At 37.5% G+C, this 21699-nt stretch overlaps 1 protein-coding gene across 5 annotated transcripts in view; it reads right to left on the reverse strand.

Moving 5' to 3' along the window:
• The window catches only part of Kcnh7 (potassium voltage-gated channel subfamily H member 7), a 493051-nt gene that overhangs the window by 125530 nt on the left and 345822 nt on the right, over nt 1-21699 (reverse strand). For 2 of the 5 annotated variants that reach the window (XM_017591438.3, XM_006234269.5), the window contains exons 5-7: nt 21493-21513; nt 21043-21066; nt 12892-13106 (exon numbers count right to left, since the gene is read on the reverse strand). In XM_017591438.3, the coding sequence (XP_017446927.1) occupies nt 12892-13106; nt 21043-21066; nt 21493-21513 (260 nt within the window). 5 annotated transcript variants of the gene reach the window in all.

Genomic DNA, 21699 nt, shown 5'->3' on the forward strand with positions numbered 1-21699 from the left:
GATTTTACATGATACATTAAAGTGGGCTCAAGTGGGCAAAAGTTATACCAAGTTGAAATAGTGTTAAACAAAGGAGTTAACCTACTATAGAAAAAACAAAAATCTGTGCTGGGAATAAGGGCTGCAAACAATGGTAGTACTTGGAAACAGCCACATTAAGTTTCCTTAATTGAGTTAGATTCAAGGTGCACTAGGTCACTCAGGCTAAGCAGTAAACCAGAGCAAGAGGAGAGAATGGTATTAAAGAGGTGTGGCATTTCCTCTGGCTACTGAACCCTGGGAAATTGGAAAGTGTTTCAGAAGTAGGTTCTACTAATCTTTAAAGATTCATCTGGAGTCTTCCTTTCCTATACTGGATGGGTATATGTCTAAAACAGCTTCACTACAAATTTTAACATCTGTACTTGTTATTTTCAGGGGCATATTCTGAATGCTAAATGTCAACTGAATATAATTACATCCCAGCTATTAGCAAGTTAATTTTCACCTGTTGTAACTGAAAGTTCCGGGAACTATCATGCACCAGTAATTATGTTCTGGATTTATTCTCTGGGGCTGAGGAGGGAGATGGGATATTAATTAAGAAAGAATTAAGTTTTCATAAACTAAGGAAATGAAAGTAGAATGTTATAGAATGAATGGCAATTTCTCAACTGTGATCTCAAATTTCATTCTTGAATTTTATATTTCTTTCAATATAGGTGGGTGGGAAACAGATGTGGATATTAAAGTGACTTATTTGTATGGCGTGGGGTGATTCTCTTCTTGGCAGTGAGCTGTGCCAAAGAAGAATACTGAATGAAAAAGGAAAGGGAAGTGAGGAATCTACTTCAGAGTTTATTCCCTTGAACCTAAAAAGAAAGCTGTGAGGGTTCCACACGGAAAAAGACCTCACATGACTCTCCTTTGTTCCCTAGTGATGCTAAGGGGTAATTTTGTTTCTGGTGCACATTCACTTTGAGATTCAGGTTTTAGGAAGATACTCAGAATATTATGAACTCTTTCGGTAGCCAATTGATAGTTGTCGTAGATAACCAAATATAAAACATGATGTTGTTGCTTTCTTTTTCATACCAAGTATGGTTGAAGCTTTTGTCCCCTGACCTCATAACTGTTAGTTGGAATGAGGATATCTGACAAGTAAAACCAATAATTAAATAAATCATGTTACAGAATACATAGAATACAAAGCTGCAATTGACAAGTGGTTTTGTCAACCAGTAGTGTTCAATTGTCTTTAAATAATAGGTTCGGTTGACCAGAAGGAAGTTATGCTCATGCTTTGCAAGGTGCCTTTTCAGTTAACTTTGTACTGAATCCTCATGTCCATGCTCATTAGTTACTAAAACTAAAGGCATCATGGTATTTACCAGGGTCATTTGTTCAAGTGTGTTGGGCAAGAGAAGTCTTTATTTTAAAGGCAAAGTGAGATAGTAATATCTGATGAGAGAGAAAGGTAAGGAAGGAGAAATGGAGGTAGGGAGAAAGGGGGTGGGGAGAGAGAACAGGATTTTAAGTACTTTAGGTGTTTGCAAGTGGAAAAATTAATGGTGAGAAACCACTGATTTTCAGTAGAATTTCATGAACAATGGAGAGAGCTATAGGAACCATTTACAGAGGACAGATTATCTTTCTAAAACAGTGTGGCTCAGATGAGGTGACAGCTGGCAGTCAAAGGTGCTGGTATTTTTATTGCATTCATTTTGATTCCTCATTGGATTGTGTTCACTCAATATTACTCAGTTTCAGTACTTTGCCCTAAAAATGAAAATCTTGCTCCTGATGTGATATGTGGGCCTGTTGTATGGACTGCATCTCAGATACCACCAAAGTCCACGGACACAAAGGACTGGACTTGACGAATGGTTGTTGTGCCTTATCTTTCTGCCACATTGGAACATAAATGGAAGACCAGCAAATCAGGAACATAGACAAACCAGAATAGAAAATACCTCTTACCACAGTCTGTTGAGCTCTACCAAGATTATTAAAGAGACACTTTTAGTACATCAACCCTTATTACTGAATGGAGAAGTGTACACAGAAGAGAGGAGTCATCTCTCTAACATCTGTAGTCAGCAGGTCTGCTTTCACTGTGGTCTTCTCAGAAAGAGGTTTAAGACTCTGGTTCCGCTATTACTCTGTATCAGGCATTCCATTCTCCCTATTTAACAGAGTCTACAGAAATAGATTTCAAACACACATGTACCTGTAACAGGAATATTTAAAACAGAGGAGGAAATGCTTTTTGCCTATGCAAAGAATGTGAGACTCCTGTCTTGGGGAAGACAGCTCAGAACCTAGGCATAGGTAAGTTATCCCATGCTTCTTAGAGGGGCTGTTGCGACCAACAGCTCTTGAAGTTCTCTATAGAAATAGAATGCACACAAGGTTACTGAAATGAGGACTGAGGTGCCTTTTCATATTTATTCAAAGATGTTGTAAGAGCAATTTCACAAGGTTATGGGGATCATCCTTTTCCTTGGAAACCACATGAAGAGATAAACTGCTCAAAACAATGGAAGACACCCAAAATACAAGACTCTGCCAGATTCTCTTTTTGGCTTCAACTGTAGGACAAAAGGGTGGGCTATGCCTGTGTGTCCCAAGTTTGTCTTACTTTAATAAGAGTAAGGAAGAGGATGGTACAAAGAAGATAAAGCTTTTTTAGATTAAGAATCCTCAGGATTCCATCACCATTAAATGTTTATAAGGAAGAAAGATATACATGAAAAGTGTGTGTGTGTGTGTGTGTGTGTGTGTGTGTGTGAGAGAGAGAGAGAGAGAGAGAGAGAGAGAGAGAGAGAGAGAGAGAGAGAGGGAGAGAGAGGTTCTATATGATTTAATTGACACAAAAATGTCAAAAAACTCTGACTAAGACAGAAATTTGAAGTTCTATGAACTTTAAATTATCTAATTATCAATGGGTTTTCAGAAACAGTTAAGTTTTGGAGGTAATTGTGACCTCATCATGTAGTTTTCTCCCAGAAATGAGGTCTTCACACTATAGAGAACTAGAACTAGGAAAAAGCCATATTAATACCAACATCATCAATAAGCTTCCTACTTCAATTGTTTTACTCTCCTAATTTAGATTTGAACATATTTCTGTAATGGACTTGCATTTTAGGTGAAGGAATAGTGCATGGCCACCTAACTTTTCGAGTCATTAGACTATGTGTGTGGAAATACTCTCTGTGCTCTGGGGTGTTCTCATCTGATGATGGTTCTCAGCTTGTTCCTCATCCCATGAGACATGGAAAACCCACTGCTCAGCCTGCTCTTCTGCTCTCATTAGGTGATTCTCTTTGAACTGTGCTCATCAACACCCCTACGTTACAAGGGCAAATGAGCAGAGCGCTGCCTCTGCACATCCTTTCTGTTCTAGGGTCTGACGTTCATCTCAAAGCTCAGGCTAAGTGGAGGGCAGAAGGGGATAGAACTGAAGCATCTTGGCAACAGATCCACAGTCATCTGTGCCTCAGTTGTCATGGCAACCAGGCTATTGCTATGAACTCTAAGCTAATTTATTTTTGCCAATTTCTCCTGACCAATTCTCTCTCTCTCTCTCTCTCTCTCTCTCTCTCTCTCTCTCTCTCTCTCTCTCTCTCTCTCTCTCTCTCTCTGTGTGTGTCTCTTTGTTTCCTTTTGCTGATCCAACTTCTAAACAGGTTGACATTATTTTTCTTTTCTTCCTTTTAAATCTGTGAGTGTACACAATCAAAGAGTATTTTGCTTTTCTTTTCTTTTAAGCAGTCATGCATGAATGCTTTACCAAAAGCCGTGGCTGTTATTCAGAGATTTCCAAGGTTTCATGGGGGAGTATTATTCTTTCATTATCAAAACTGCATAAATGTGAATATTGAGATAAAGTACTTTTACTAAAATGAAGACCTATTTTGTGAGATATATATTATTAGGCGATTTTAGACATAGATATATGATCTAATAAAAATAAACAAAAGTAATTTGTTGCTTTTAAAAAGTATTCACATTTGCTTTTTAAAATAATAACATCATATTTATATTTAATGTATGTATATCATAGTACGTATTTAGAGAAGATAATTACTATAAAATATTTAGTTGCTTTTGTTCTAATCCTCATCATTATTTAAACTACAGAATATGTTGACTGTGAGAAAAAGCTTGAAATCCTATTCTGGTATTTTCAGCATCAAAGTTTTGAATTAACACAAGTGCAGAAGGAAAGCATTGCTTTTTTTCTGCAGCAGCCATAGCAGCTAACACTGGCTTACACTTAATCAGTCCTCACAGCCGCTGAGCTTCTGTTCTGTGCTTTAGCTTTCCCCACAAAGTCCAGATACATTGTTTTCACTTCAGTGTGCACTTATACAAGTAGTTTATCAACCAGGCCCAGAATATGGAGAAAATATTGGATGGGGATTTCTGTTCTGCTTAGCCAAAGTTGATGATATTCTATAAATAACAGAAAGATAATGGATGCAAAACAAATGTCATATCCATTGGCAGTATTCAGAAACAATTTTTCCTCCTGTGTTGCATTTCAAATTTAATTTGTAATTTTATGATTACTGCTATTTCTGGCAGTTCAAGATGATCTGTTCAGTTCTGTTGAAACTTACATGATATTTAAATCTATTTAGATACAAAAAGGAGTTTAGAAAAAACACATTAATCATGCGTCATAAGTATTGTGAATCTTTTATTTTACAATTTCAAATTATGAAGAATCATTTTTTAAATAGTGCTGGGAATTAGAATCTTGAATTAAGTGAAGTATTAACAGCATTATTGAAAAATAGTGTCATATACAAAATAATGTATAGTTCTGTCTGCAAGACTTTTTTTTAAAGATTATCATTGATAAAAGTTTAGTATTTATCTGAAGTGAGAGAATGTCAAATGTGTTAAGAAATTTTGTATGGCATTTTCCAAGATGATAATTTTAAGTATTGGCTAACACTATTATATTAATGTTAGTTTAGTGTTAGTATTAAAATCTCTCCATTATAAAACATGCTAAGTTATAGAGTTCCTTTGAAGTTATTGGTTGAGAGTGAAAATATTATGAATAAATTTGTACTGTAAAATAAAAGTAAATTTCAATAGAAAGTAAGATGCTTTCTCCTTCGAGCTCTTTTTTTGTCAGTAACATCACTGTCACCTCACTTTTCTGCCAAATATAGTATGCCAACGAAATTCCACAAGCCACGATCCTGATGTAAACATAGACTAAACAGATGGACGTGAACTTCAACAGGTGGCGATGGAAAAGAGCTTCTTCGTCAAGGTGTGTTAAAGACTAAGAGAAGCATCCAGCGTATGCTCAACCACATGACACTCAGTAGGAAACTCAACCATAAAGACAGGTTTAAATCACATCCAACTGCCATGACGGCTTCTGAACAGATTCAACATGCAAAGAAAGAAATAATAGAATCATGGACTGTAGTTTAGAAACTGAGACAGTCACTGAGAGAGTCACATGACCTTGGTTGGAAAGGGACTTCTATCGTTCACAAATTCTTTCATCTCCCCTATAAAATGGGTATAATAATGCTGCTAAGTAGTTATCGTATAGATTAAACTTGGTGATCCATAAACAATTTATCACAGTCTCTTAAATAGCAAAGAATTGATCACTGCTTTTATTAAATTTACCATAATTTTATTTTCATACCAATAACATACAGTGACCGTTGAATACTAGAAATCTACTTTGGCTTAAAACCTACAGGGATGGTTTAAAGATGCAAGAATAATTTACTGTCCTTTTGTTTTGAGACATGGTCTCTCTGAATAGCTGTGGTTGTTCTGGAATCACTATGAAGATAATGCTAGCCTTGAATTCACAGAAAGCCAACGGCTGTAGACCAGGTTGGCCTATAACTCATAGAGGTCTGCCTGTCTTTGCTTCCCCAGTGCTGGCAATTAAAGGCCTGTGCCTGGTGATTATATGGATTTTTAAACATTGATGAATTACTTTATTGTGATCTGAGTACTTTGTGATTAGTTAAATCTGATTTTTTGAACATTCTTTCAATAGATCTACAAAGAAAGTATTGAGGATTAAGAATACATTTCATGCTTTCTTTAGATGACCATGTCCTCAGCATTTTGGAAGCATCTAACATCCTATTTTCTGATAACATCTGTGGAAATTTCCTTTAAACTCCTCAGAATTCTTCATAAACAACAGACATTTTGACCAATTTTGATTTGAAAGGGACTGGAGACTCTCTTTAGTTTCTGAAAAATCATACTATAATGCTTATCATATTTGCTCTTGTCTATGATATTATTGTATACTGCTACATAGTGGTTCTCCAATTAGTTCATAGTATCCTCTGTTGGCATGCTAGGTATAATTCCTTTATGCAATTCTACTGCATGTTTTAGTATTATACCATTGATTCTGGGTTTTATACATCTATGTTCTAGAATTTGCCCAGTATTTAACATATTTGTATTTTAATGGCCATTTCAGCATCAGTGATATTGTTATTTGAATGCTTATCTTCATCCCTGTAACAAGCCACTGCTATTTGGTGCCCCTTCAACAGAGTCTTTTCTACTCCACTGCATTTTCTTGGGTTGTTCTCATCAAAGAACTATGTTTTTGCTACAAGGATGATCACCACACCCATACAGGCTGACCAGGGTCGTTTTTAATTTGGTAACCATATGGGTGCTTAAAAATAGAAGGCATTTACTTGATCACCACCTGTGAGCATTACCAGAACCAGGGGGGTGGGTCTGGGAATCTTGCTTTCCTTAGGTGATGAGCAAAGTCAAGAAGAAGAAAGCTTGGCTAAGAGACAGAGTGAGTATAGTCTGTTCCTTTACTCCTCAGCTCTGTCATTTATTATGCTACGCACCAGTGACACCAGCAATCATCCTCCATCCTGTAGTTTCCTTTTTACATGTGACACATTCTTATTTCTTTATACTTGTGACAGATTCTTATTCCAGAAGCTTCTCAAGCTTCATAACTAGGCTAAGAGGCTGCACTTCTTAGCTATCATTCCTCAGGCTCAACCCAGGTGAGGATTCCCTTTGTAAAACCTTCTGTATTTTGTCTGTGCCTGTAATGTAGTTTTTCAAACTGTATTATAGCACCTATGTAATTGACTTGTCTGCTTTCTTCTCCAAGGTAGGGGCATTTCTTAGAAGTCTAAATTCCCAGGATTTTACACTGTATATCCTTACAGCAATTCTTGTCCAATGAGTAAATAACTTCATGAAAGAAAATTGACGGTTGGGTAGGTTTCTCCTGCAAAGAAACTCATCTAGCTGGAGAGCAAAACAACTAGCCAGGTAATTCTAATTCATTGTGTACAGGAGACTGGGAGACAAACAGCTAAGGCAAACACTGTTTTTTTTTGGGGGGGTTGCTTTGTTTTTTTTCATTTATGTCTCATTCTGGTGATGCCTGTTCTATTGGTTTGTTAAGGAATGTTTAACATCCAATATTGAATTATTAGTGGACAAAAGCTTGGGCTCTCTGAAAGAAATCATGCACCTTATGCAAATCTATTAACACACAACATTTGATCAAAAAAAAGCCAATTGTACAAAATCTACATATTGATCATCTTCTGACACAGACTCTCCCCAAGATTAACTAAGGAAATAAAGTTTTAGCTCATTACCCAGTTCGGTTTAGTGACAGGAAGACAAAAGATGTTGTATCCAATGAATATGTAAATTTCAAAGATAGCTATGGGTAAGAAACTCCCCAAACACCAGGATAGTCTCAGCATCATAGGCTAGTCTAGGGGTGCAGTATTAGGGTGTATATTGGCAGGTAATGTTTTTGTATTTGACCTTTGCCTTGTTTGCTTTGGCATGCAGACAATGAAGATTTGTTATTAAGTGCCAGTGTAGAATCAGGGCCATTGACACATTGAGTCCTTCTTGCTTCCCGAACTCCTTTGCCTTTTCTGAAAGTTCATAATACAAAGCATGGACCTTTATAAGCAGATTCCCATGCTAATCTCATAGCTCCCTTTAGAAGCCTGTTCTGGCTTTTTCCTGGGGAAATTTGAAAGCAAGAGGGGTATATCCCAAATTTTTGGAAAGATGAACCCTTTTGTTGATCTCAGATGCGTTGAATGATCAGTATTTTCTCTTTTTGTACTGCTATTAAATAAAATACTGGAAACTGAATAGTATTTGAACAATGTAAATTTATTGAATTGTATATTTTTTTAAATTCTCAAACCTGGGAAGTCCAAGATCATGTCACTTGGCGATTTGGTGCTAGATGAAGGCACGAAAATCTCTGTGTGATAACAGAATGGGCCCCAGAAGCCATTTCACAGTCTTTAAACTATGAACACTACACACTAATAACCTCATCAACACTCAGAAGTCTCCTTTCCTAACTACACAAGGTGTGTGTGTGTGTGTGTGTGTGTGTGTGTGTGTGTGTGTGTGTGTGTGTGTATGTGTTTAGGTATTTGTGCTGCTTTCAACCTTGGTCAGAGAGTTTTCTCTTTCTTCAAAGAAAAGAGACTTTATTTTTTATTTTTAATTATTTGTGTAAGTATGGAAAGTAAGGAGGTACAGACATATTGTGCAGTGCTCATGGAGGCCAGAAGAAAATCTGGGGTCCTCTGGAGCTGGAGTCACCTGAATAGGGTGCTGTGAACCAAGCTCAGGTGCTTTGGAAAAGCAATAAATGCTCTTAACGGTTTATCCATCTCTCCATCCTCCTAATGCGTCTCAATCACAGTGGGTAGAGGCTAATGGAGAGACCATGTTTGTTCACAATGCTAAGAAAAAGTAGCTGAGAGGAATAAATCAACCCCCACCCAGAAGGTCAGAGGACATTGTGGAAGAGTGGACAGAAAAGATGTAAGAGTTGGGAGAAGGGGAGGAATACTGAAATGGTGGCCTATGGATATAATATAGTTCTTGTACAGTTGACCTTACAGTTGCTATGGTGACCTGCACAAGAGCAAGATCAGCATGAACTGAACATCTATTGGCATCTAATGCCTGCTAGATGAGAGTCACTTTGGGGATGTTGTCACTAGTAGATTACTCATGCCCCAGTGGGTTACCCCACACCCATGAGCATTTGGCCAGGATGAAATGGAATCAATGGGTTATATAATAATAATAATAATAATAATAATAATAATAATTAATAATGATAATGATAATAATAATGGTAATAATAATACTTGAAGCTTGGAGATATTGGGAAGTTTCAGAGGGGGTCGGGATGAGTATAGGCAAGGTATATGTATGTACAAAATTTTCAATAAATTAATCAAATATCGTTAAATTATTTATTAATTATTATTGTATGAATGTATGATATGTATAGGAGTGGGCACACCCATGCCACAGTAACACATGAAGCTCAGAAGAACAACTTCTTGGAGTTGGTTCTCTCATTTACTTTATGTGGTTTTGGAGGATCAAATTCAAATTGTCTTGCTTGTGCAGGAGGATGAACCAGATCACCAACCCGTAATCTTCAATAAACAATGTGGGCTCCACAAACATTTAAAAGTGCTATAAAAGATATGGTAATGTTGAAATGTTTAAACCAATAAATAGCATTATGGAACTAAATATACAAGCCACAGGGATTTAAAAGATAAGGCATGAGATCTTAAAATACTGTAAAATTTTGATGACATCTGTTTTTGATGGCACTTTACCAATTCACATACAAAAAAGCCTAGTAAAGGACCATCTAGAACTGGGCATGGCAACACAGCACTCAGGAGGTAGAGGGAGACAGATCCCTGAGTTCAAGGCCAGTCTGGTCTCCAAAATGAGCTCCAGGACAGCCAGGATCACATAGAAAAACCCCGTCAAAAGAAAGAAAGGAAGAGGAAGGAAGGAAGGAAGGAAGGAAGGAAGGAAGGAAGAAAAGAAAGAAAGAAATAAAGAAAGGAAGGAAGGAAGGAAGGAAGGAAGGAAGGAAGGAAGAAGGGAAATTTCAAAGCCTTGTGCTTCATGAGTTTAGGATCCCATATGTTCTCAGAAGACATAATGGACTACTGTGGTTGAATAACTTTGTCCTTGCCAATTTTCCTATATGAGCATTTCCCCCTTCCCTCAATAACTGCTTGTTTCTCTATCTCCACTTCCCCACCTTTCCTTCTTTTCTATAGCAGACCTTTGCTGATATGCACTCTACCTCTGGTCTACAAGGGTTTGAGGGTATGGCTAAAGGGAGTCTTAGCATAGAGAGGAAGAGTAGAGTCATGTAAAACCATGAGTAGACATTAGAGTGAACACATTATGTACTTAGCACCAGAAGGAACACTTTCCACATATAAATATAATCATTTCATATCAAATCTGAGGTTTGCTTGTTTGCTTTGCTTTGCTTTTAGACAGTCTCAGTGCTGGATGGCCTGGAATTCAAGATGATCCACTGTCTCTGCTTACTGTTGCTGGGATTAAGGGCTGCACCGTTTCACCTGACCAACTCTGAGAAGTTTTGCCAGCTCATAACCTTGCTTTACCCACACAAAAGCATTCTACTTATTTCCATGACATACAGTAAAAGACAAGAGTTAAACTTGAGTTTGTTTGCTTCTGACCTCTGACTTTAAATGTCATGTGCTCTCTACTTTGATAAATAACTTTTGAGATCCAGTTTCAGTGTCCCACCTAGGTCTCATTTTCTTCTCTGATCAGTCTTGCCTTAAAGCACAATTATGTCCTCCGTAAACTGAGATACTGGAGTCTTTACTAACAGACATAACTAATAGATTCATATCTGCTTGGGTTTCCATTACACTAGGATTAGGAAAAAATCTGATATATGTGCAGGGAGGCCTAGGTCCAGCCTGTGTATGTTCTTTGGTTGCTGGTTCAGTCTCTGAGAGCCCCAATTTCCAGGTTAGTTGACACTGTTGGTCTTCCTGTGAGTTTCTATCCCCATTCAGGGCCCTCAATCCATCCTCCTATTCTTCCATAAGAGTCCCCAAGCTCCATCCACTGTTTGGCTGCAGGTGTCTTTATTGTCTGAATCAGTTGCTGGGTGGAGACTCTCAGAGGACAGCTACCCTAGACTCCTGTCTGCAAACATAACAGAGTGTCATGGTCTTCATGTGGATCACAAACAGCTGGAGCAGGGGCTATCCCCAAAGCTGATACCTGTGAGGGGGGCTAAGTGCCTCTAGGTGGGCTGCTTGGTCTGATCTCAGTGGGAGAGGATGTGCCTGGGGCTGGAAGGGGGTACTTGCTCAGAGGAGAAGGGGAGGAGGGACAGGTTGAAGGAAGATGAATAATAAGTGGGATGTAAAGTGAATAAGTAATAAATTAAATAGATAAAAATAAAAGACAACAACAACAAAAAAAATCTTAAAGCAGGTGCCACACTGACCTCACTCTTTCTTTGAACAACGAACTGCTTAGGTGTGATAGGATATGGGACCTTGTCATAAGCTAACACATGAAAGCTTGGATGCTTATAAGGTTAATTTGTTTTGTTATTGCAGGAAAGAGTACAATGGCATTCTTCAAGTTAACTTTTTAATTATTAGAAGTGACGATATTATCTTAAATTCTGGACTTTTTTTTTTTTTTTTTTGGAATGAGAAGATTCCGAAGCACCCGTTGTCTGGAAACACATTTGAGAAATCCCACACTACAGTTTTTGGCCAGTCTGTATTGCACTTGTTATGCTGTTTTTCCAACTTAACTAGTTCATGTCATTTGTTTGACCATGGCCCTAATATTGCTAACATTGTTTCCACATCTTCTTAAGTGTCTCAGTTTCTATATATCTACAAAGCAGTGACTACTTAGAAAGGAATTTTAAAGAGATAGATAAAAGTTGCAAGTAAATTTAGAGCTGTCAACAGGATGCCAATACAATATGAATAATAATAGAAGATTTAACTCTATTATGTTGACTTTACTTATGATAGGAAGAAATAACAATAATAGTGTGCTTTGTTACCATAGAAATATGAAAGGACATCCTTGGGGATGCTATCACAAATGACATGGATATTTTCTCATCTTCAAGTGACAGGTTGGTCACTTCCAACATAATAAATGCATAAATAATTATTTATGTATCTCAATTAGTAATAGGTTGTGTGCAAGGAACAATGCAGTACTACCTGTGGTAATTACAGTTCAGAAAAAAGTCTTTATTAATTCAAAATTTGCAGTGGGTAGATTAGGGGCCGAGGTCAAATTTATCTCTTTATTGTGGGTTGTTTATACAAAGACTTACTGGGCAAATATACTAACTAAATTGTTTGTAGAGGAGTTGCTTACTTGACAGTTTTAGAGCCATGAATCCCTAACATTGCAAGTGCACTATAAGCAAAAGCTAGCTGGGTGTTCGGATATCATAAGTACAAATCATTTTTATCTATGCTTTGAGGCAGGGCATTGGACAGTGCCTCTTTATCGTAATTTAGGTGGCAATATTTATTTGAAAAACAATAAAAATATTGTTGCTGTGAGATGCATTATTTCATGTTAATGTTATTGTCATCTTGGAGTGCTCTCCTTTCCATCGGTTTGCACACAGCTCAACTTAGTGGAATAAGTGCAAAAGAAAAGGTCACGGTTAGGAGGAAATCCCAATTAAACCTCTAAAATTCTGATATGCACATCTGTTACATTTCTTTAACAATGCTTTATAATGTAAGGGTTGACAGAAAGCCAATAAAAATCCAAGTATGACAAATAGCTTGGGATTTACCTCAAAGTAATAAATAATACCAAGTTGGTTCAGTTTTGGTCAATCTAGTCACAGAAAAAAAGTCATTGTAGCTATCTTTGTTAACCTGTTTCCTTAGGAGGTTTTCAATATCTCATGGTATTGAGATAAATGTCTTCCCACTGTCAGAGAGAAAAATACGCTTCAAGGTGCACAAAATTGCTGAGATGTATAGTAAAATGACGTCTTACCTGAGTTACCTTCTCTGTCACGTTGTGTGTCCTCTCTTTAACCTTGGGTGCAATAATAGTTTTGTCTGAAGAAGGCGGGGAAGTATTCTTTTTCTCAGTTTTGACATCTGAAAAGTTCAGAGTGAGTTGCGGGATCTTGTTAATGGTGCTGTATTTGTTGAGGTTTGAATCTGATGTGGATCCCAACAGGCTTGACTTGATATGATTGAAAGGTCCTAGAAATATGGGAAAGTATCTGTAAGAATAGTATCCAGGAGAAATATTTAAAAAAAAAAAACAAAAAGAAATAAAAAAGATGGTCTCGAATGCCTCACTAATGATCCATGACTGGTCTGATTCCCGTGACAAAGTGCAGTCAGTTTATGTGTGAACAGCTTTTGCCACATAGAAGGACAGGTGAGAACCAGAGGGAAAGTTTTGGTACTGGAAGTGTAAGTGTCAGCTTCTGCTCGGAGTTGGCTTCTTTTATTAAAAGCTAAGAAAAATAATAACAGAGCAAAACAAAAATCAAACAAATAAAAACCCTGTATACCCTGCTATTGGATGGATTCTACCTTAAGTCTTTCCCATGAGGTTTGTTTCCCATCCTGGGGGTTACTTCAGGAAGCAATGGCCAGGTTTAAATCATGTTGGTAATGAAACTATGAATGTTTAATTTATACATCCCTGGTTTGAGTTACTATCGCTCGTATGTCACTGAGAAGTGACAAGCCAGTTGCTTTCTCCAGGTCTTCTACTGTGTCTGTGAAATGATCCATGGACTTTCCACGAGATATTTACTTAGATGATGTTGAAGATGACAATATGCACATGTGGCATAGGCCTGCTCTAAATCTCTGTTAAAATCTTTAGAATTCTTTCTGGGATCTTAAAATCTTTTATTTTTAGTTACATTTTTTTAAATAGAAAAATCCTATAACTAGACTACAACTAGACCACACAAGAATGTTGCTATGGCAAGCACAACTTAAAGTAGGCACAGTCATAGTTAAGAAACAGAGCATGTCTGAGTTGAAAGCTCCCGATCACTGTCATCATTCTGTTCTTACAAAGACCCCTCGGAAGAGGACAAGCCCCCTGGTTACCTTGTCAAAGATGAGGAGTCTAACCAATGCCATATTCTTCAGGCACGCATCTATGGTTTGCTAATTGTGGTGTCGAGATGGAGTCTGGAGTTCTTATGTGCTGGATTTGTTGCTTACTCTATGTTATCATTCTTAAAACTTAGCATCATGAAGACTTGTTTAAGATTTCAAAGAACACCTGTGGTGCACAGTATGTTTTTGGTTGAGAGAGCAGGGTGGGAAGACTCTCTTTTAGTTACTTCTGCCTGTGTTATTATCTGAAACTTGCTCTACCATCACCATCCTCTGGTGTCTCCAGTTAATGCTCCAGGGTAATGTTTGAAGCAAGTTAATCTCAGGGCTATCAAGGGCTAAAACCAAGTGGTCTTCAGGCTTTCCTCCTTCCTGGGCAGGACAGACATTTCTTGGTGCCCACTACATTATGCCCAGACTGAACTGTCTATTCAGCTGTTATCTTTCAAGGGTCATAAAATTAAAATTTGACTCAGTAAAGTGGTGGTTACAGAAAAGGGAAGGAGAATATTACATCTTTATAGTATAATCTTTAAAAAATAAATATTATAATAAAAAATATGGGACTGATCATGCATGCCTGTAGTTGTAGCATTTAGGAGGCAAAGGGTGGGTAGATCTCTATGAGTTGGGGGCCAGTCTGATCTATACAATAAATTCAGGCCAGAGAGGGTAACATTGTGAGACATTGTCTCAAATGAGAAAACAACTTGACTCTTACATTGTATTTAGGTTCAAATAACTCAACTCACTCAGGCCTAACATAATGCTAAGAACAATACCCACCATTTCGATCATCCATTTACTATTATGTAAAATAGAAACATACAGTTTTATTTATGGAAGTTTATACCATTCAAGTTATAATATTTGAGGTAATTAAAATGTTTATCGTTAATGAATACTGCCTGTCTTGAGGTGCATTTTTCCTGCCTGGCTGAACTTCCCCATGATGAGGACCTAGCCCATTTAATCAAATAATTCAAATGTTTGCATGCATGTACTTATTCTCATAAGGATATACTCTTATATCTATAAACTACGGATTGAAATAGGATCTAAGGAGGCATCAAACTATTCAAATCTTCTAACCGTAATGCTATTTTTCATGCCCTTTTGAAGTTTCTACCTTCTGTTCTTATTTATTTTATGATATTTTTCTCAGATCGGCATTTTCCTGTTTTGTGTATATATTTTTTGCCTACCTATCAGGCACATTGGTTAAAATTTGTACCATGCATTAGGATTTCAGTCATCTTAGACATTGTCTTCTTCCTAACTGTATTTTCTTTCCTTGGGTAATTAATCTGTACTTAGGGGTATGAAAAAGTCATAAATGGTGACATTCATGCAGAGAGTGCAGTATTAAATTCTTTAAATTTCAAATTCAATTTGAATTTGTTTCTGGAACATGCTCTCTCATGCTGTACTTCTGTACGAAATTGTCTATGTAGCTCATCTAAGATGTTAATAGGCCAGGAAGATGTTAGTGTAGTTTTATTATCCTTATGGCTACTTCTGGTCACTCCATAGAATTAGCTATATTTATGGTTATAGAGTATTAACTATTGCTCCCAAGGGACATTCATTAGGGTCCCTATTGGTTGTTAGAAAGATGGAAAATTTTGAATATCACAGTTCTTATTCTCACTTTGACAACCCAGTGAATGTGTTCGAAGGTGCACCCAGATAGTTAAAATGCTTGTAACGATCTGAACCTCTGATACATTCCCAATAAACAGCACAGTACATTTTGTAGGGTTGCAGTAATATTAAATTTCTAGAGCTACCCCTTTGATGAACATGTGAGATTAAACACTGCTTGAATGCTCTCACATAATTGTATTGGAGTACATCACTATTTTAAACAAATATGTTATATAGAATGACATCTACATTTTTGTAGCATTTGAGTGGCCGACCCAGCATCTTTGAGTTCTGATGGCAGTCGGTGTCTACACCTGTCATGTGTAAATATGAAAAATATGACCCATGAGTATTCTTTGATAACTGGGAGCACATATTAAATTTCCAGGTAACCACAGGAATTATACTAAGGTTCTGAGCCAAATGCCTTTTTTTAAAGTATTTTACATCATTATCCCTTTCCCGATGTCAGAGTTCCTGTGCCCTCGTGAAAGAACACTACACCCTAAATGCTAAATGTCTGATGTGGTTTTTGATGTCAGTTTGCTAAGAATTTAGAGAACTTCCACAAATTCTTTACTGTTTATTATTTATTTATTTATTTATTTTAATTAATTATTCTTATGAGCGTGTGTGTATGCTTGCATGAATGTGTGCGCATGCGCATGTGTGCATGCGTGTGTGTGTGTGTGTGGTGTATGTGTGTTTAATGTGAGGGGATCCAACTCTGGCCACCATTCTGGGGCAGTAAGTACTTTACCTGCAGATTCATCTTGCCAACACTTCTTCCCATTCCTAGCAAAGCGTGTGATTTGCATAATAGGTTTTTAACACGAAGATAAAGTTGCACCTTCACATTCAGTAGGTTCCTTCTGTCCAATTCATTGTTATTAGACCACATAGAGAACCATTTTTAAAGACTGCTTAAAGTAGAAGACACCTTGTTAGAATGTCCCACTTCCTAAGATCCCTTTCAGGTTCTCTTAGTTTCTCATTGTGTTGAGCATTTAAAACACTCAAAATTTTTGTTAAATGCCAATTTATTATTATTCACTATGCCTGCTCTCCCACTTTACTGTTTTTATATGGGACAGCCAATCATGTCCCTAGTTTCTCGAAAGCCAACTTTTTCTACTGAGTTTATTGAATTACAGCCTCAGGATATTTATATTCAAACGAAGATACATACTATTTGACTATAAACTACTTTGTTTGCCTTTGTGAACCCTTTATATTAAAGGTAAGAGGATCACGCTATTTCTTTTAGGAATGGTTAACAAGCTCTGAATTATACTTCAGGAACATCAAGTAAGTAAAGAAGAAAAGAAAGACATACTTGTGAGGAAAGGATTACCGTGTCAGCTATTGCTGAGAACTCTGATAAAATGTCTTACTCAGGTGTAGCCCTGAACTTGCTGCCTCTTTAGGGTCCTGATTTTAGTGTCTCTTGTTTAATACTGAAAACAATCTCCGACACAGTAATTTCAGTTTGCTTTGGACTTTTGGTCTGAAAGAGTTAAAACTTTCTTTTGGATGAATATATTTAGTGAGTTCAGCATAACAGTATATTTAAAATAGTTTATGTGCCCCAGTCAGATAATACATTCCAAGCTTATTTTCTCTGTATAGCAAAGTACAGTGTTCATCTTTCTCTTGACTTTAAGTCAAATATTTCCACCTACAAGTCTTTTCAATTCTGAAAGAATATGGTTCTCATAGAGTTCTCTGAAGTCTATACACAGTCCAATGGAATAAATTCCCAGTGCTTTAAGGCAGGAATTAACAATACCTTTGTCACCAATTCTAAACGTAAGCTGACAGGATATGAGGTCAAAGGGTATGAGTCAAAAACCAGAGATTAAAATATAAGGTTTCCTACCTCCTAGGTCTACATTCAGAGAGGCCTTGGCTGAGGACTTAGAGGTGATAGGCAGCCTCCCTGATACTGATCATGGGCAGATGGGATTTGGGACTCTAATGAAAGAAAGGAGATTAGCCTGAAAAACAAAGTAAATTAATTTAAAGAGAAGGAGCAGGCAGAAATAAAGGGACATGGTAGATTCAGTCGAAGAGAATAGAGGACTCAAAAGTGTACCAGGAGACTGGCTTTCTTTGAGGGTGGGTGGCAAATGGGATAGCAATCTGAGTGTGTCCCTGTGCACTTACACGAGAGAAAGCGGGTGGTCAGGTAGATCGCACCAACCATCGGGTAAAATTGAGTACAAGTTCCTGGTGACACAGAGTAAGCTATGTTTCTAAACTATGGACAGAGATTCAGCAAACTAGGAAAAATTTTACATTTTTGTAAACACTTGAAATATATATGATAAGGCTATTTAAATTTATCAGACTAAGGTAATGCTTTATTTATTTATTATTATTGTTGTTTGTGGTGGTGGTGGTGGTGGTGGTGGTGGTGGTGGTGGTGGTGGTGGTGGTGGTGGTGGTGGGGTGTGTGTGTGTGTGCGTGTGTGTGTGTGTGTGTTATGTATTTCCGGGCACACATGTCAAGGCATGTGCATATGAACACCACAGGACAGTTTTGTGGAATTGGTTTTCTCTTTACATGATTTAATATGGTTTCTAGGCCTCAAACTCCAGTTTGTCACATTTGCATTTTCTGGCAGTAAGGGCCTTTGCTGTCTTGTTGAACCCCTACTGTATTTTTTGGGACATCGAGTTTATTTTGATTAAATTTAATAAACTGGATTACTAAGACAGAAGATTAGCATTGGAGAAAATGCCAGTGTAGCATTAGCAGTGAAGCTTTGCTAAAGAAACCTGTGAATAAGCAGGAGCCAGTAAGTGTTATTGCACTCAGAAAAGGACATAAGAAGTGCACATCACGTTATCTGGATTCAGTAGCTACAAATTCTGCTCCAGTGTGTACGTGACACGTAACTTGCCAAAGCAGACTGTCTCCACTAAGAGTCAATTTGCAAATCCTGATAAGGTCATAGGCTCTGGGTAATGGCCAATGCAGAGTGTGAGAAACAAGTTCTCTCTCTCTCTCTCTCTCTCTCTCTCTCTCTCTCTCTCTCTCTCTCTCTCTCTCTCTGTCTCTCTCTTTCTCTCTGTGTGTGTGTGTGTGTGTGTGTGTGTGCGCGTGCGCGTGCGTGCGTGTGTGCGTGTGTGCCCCTGCCCACAGGTTTCCTGTCTACAGTGGAGCTGGATGTTCTTACCAATCTTGAGGTTCTGACTCGTGATAACTTCATGGACTAGTAGGAAACCGGTAAGTATGGAATAGAGATCTGGGCTCTTATACACAATATAGGGGCACCACTTTATCAATGACTTACTAAATAGGATGAGTAAATGTTGACTCTATGAAGTAGAATGTGGAACAGATAAACAAACCACTGGGAGGGGGCTGATTTGTGAGTTTCTGAAGTAACATTAGAAACCCTTTTCACGTTCTCGAGATATTGCCTCAAATTATACTATCTACCCATAGTATGCAATTTGTATGAAGTAGCTTTTCTTCTCCTACAGGGGTTGCAGTTTCTAAAAATAACACTTAACTGTTGTTTAAGGTGTCAGAGCACTAAGGAAACTAACTGAAGGGAAACAGAATTCACCTGAAGAAAAAGGTTGGGTGGAAATGATTTAGTTTTGGAAGAAAAGGCTGGGCACTAGTTTGCTGTCTTTTTTGCTGGTAAGATTTTATGTTTCTTATTCTAGCAGCCAGAGAATGTATCTCTGTCCACCGGGGAGGACATTTCCATGAGGGGAGGAAGAATTTAGGCTGGTGTTAGTTTTTTGTGAAATGGGAATTAAAACAGACTTCCCAAGATAGTTAATGTATGTCCTCTTCTGAAAATAAAGATGTCTGTACTCCTTGTGCAGAGGGATTGGGCAGCACCTGAGCTTTAAGGGGAGCAATCAGGCAATTCAGCAAATCTTTTATCTGCATTACAAGGTTTTTCACACTGTTTTCTAGGGTGGCCTTCAATTGGAATGATATGTTTTATGCTGAAAACAGCACAGAGATGTATTTCTCCTTTATAAATATTTTACTTATCAAGGCTTAGAGTTAGCATTAATTTATTTTACAAGCACACTTGATGGGTCATCTTGTTTGTATTTGTAGTTTTATGAAAATGGTAATTGTAAAACTCATGTGCATCTGAAATACATGCACACACATATTCATAAAACGAGTTGGAGTTATCTGGATTCAGATCTCTGTCGTAAAACAGAGCGATTAGAGTTAAAAGTTGGTTTAATGTAATAGTTAATATAGTTAAAACAAATGGCTTTATTTTCACAAAGAGATAATTGGTGGTAGGTTCTTTCTCTCTTTCTTCCTTTCTCTCCCCCCAGCCCCACTGCCTTCATTTCTTGTTTGCTCCACATTTGATCAGGGTTCACACATGCAAGTGATCTATCTATCACTCAACTATATCCAGCCTAATTTTCAAATGATTTGAATCAAACTAGATTCACTTCTCACTTTAGTTTTTTTAAAGTGTCACTGAAAAATCAATATCTACTTGTTTACTAATATTATGCATAAGTATTTCCAGGGAACACACAGGCAGCAAGACTTTATGTTCTTTTTGAGGATTCATTCTGAATTGTCAACTAAAATGACCACCTATGTGGTATCAGTTCCTCCCTTTCAAAAGTCACAATGGACAGACCAAGGCAGAATAACCATGTAGATAAAATCCCACTGCACTATTAGAGATCTCCTGCACAGACCTTTCTGGAAATGTTTACAAAATGATAGACAAGGAGAGGAAAAAAGATCTCACAATCTCATTTATTTCCAAATTATACTGGGATTCTGATCACATATCATCTACAGTCTCTACTCCTACTCATTCATCAGCAAGTGGCAGTTTCAAATTAATTAGGAAAGCAATTAAGAAGTCAATACACAAAGCCACACAGTGGTCTGATTACTAGTGACATGAGAGAGGTCAAGACAGTAAGTTCCCGAGTAATAATGGTGACTGGTGGAGACATGATCATGCAACAGGCATGCAGAAGATGGATCACTGTCACCATTTAGACACCCACAGCAGCATGCATGGCCAAAAGTCAAGCCAAACGTTTTGATCCTTGCATCCACTTTAGTAGCCAAAATAGAACTAGACTTAATTTAGCCAAATCCAAATTTATCCAGAATATCTCCCAGTTAAATATTACCCTGTGGTTGCTGTAAACCATGCCAGCGGTTAGAGTTATATAGAGTACAATTTATTTTATTTATTTATTTTTTTTTTCAGAGCTGGGGACCGAACCCAGGGCCTTGCGCTTGCCAGGCAAGTGCTCTACCGCTGAGCTAAATCCCCAACCCCTATAGAGTACAATTTAATGTGGTTGAAATACAATAGAGGAAAAATAGAGAATGACCGTCATGCAAGCACAGTATACTACTACAGTAAGCTTAAAACCATACCCCCTGCCATCCAGGAACGTGAAACTAGTTTTAAGGAAACAAAAGAGGAACAAGTGAAGTGATTCTGTTATAGAGCTCTCTGATCATTTTATTTAATCCTGTACTCAAGAGAAAACAAATTCCCTGAAACAGATCATGTGATTCTTTTACATTAGGATATATTTATCTCGATACTCGTTTCTTTCCATATATTTGTGAAGTGTTCAACTGTCAATCATTACATTCTTGTTTCTCAGGATAAAAAAAGGTGTTCATCATCACATTGATGGCACAGCAGAGAAAGTAATCATGTCTCCAGCAAAACCAAGCCATGATGTCTCCACCAGGCACCTGGAGTAGCTGAGGGCAGCATGGAGATGTGGCATCAACAGGGCATACAGCAGGCAACTTAACATGCCAAGTAGAGGGCACTTTAAGCACCAGAGGGTGAAATTTGATTTTATACATTACCTTTGACATTTCGACCATTGTCTGTTTTGAGCATATAAGGATAAAAGAGAGAGAAATATAAAAAAGAAGACTAAAATTATGTTAAGTACACCAAACTAGCTTAGTAGAAACAGTCAGAAAAACCAAAGTACAAATATAGAAAATGTTACAAAGCATTAACAAGTAAAATGCACAAACTGAATTGTCAGCTATAATAAACATTATAAA

Source organism: Rattus norvegicus, chromosome 3, assembly GCF_036323735.1.
Source record: "Rattus norvegicus strain BN/NHsdMcwi chromosome 3, GRCr8, whole genome shotgun sequence".
Lineage (NCBI taxonomy): Eukaryota > Metazoa > Chordata > Mammalia > Rodentia > Muridae > Rattus > Rattus norvegicus.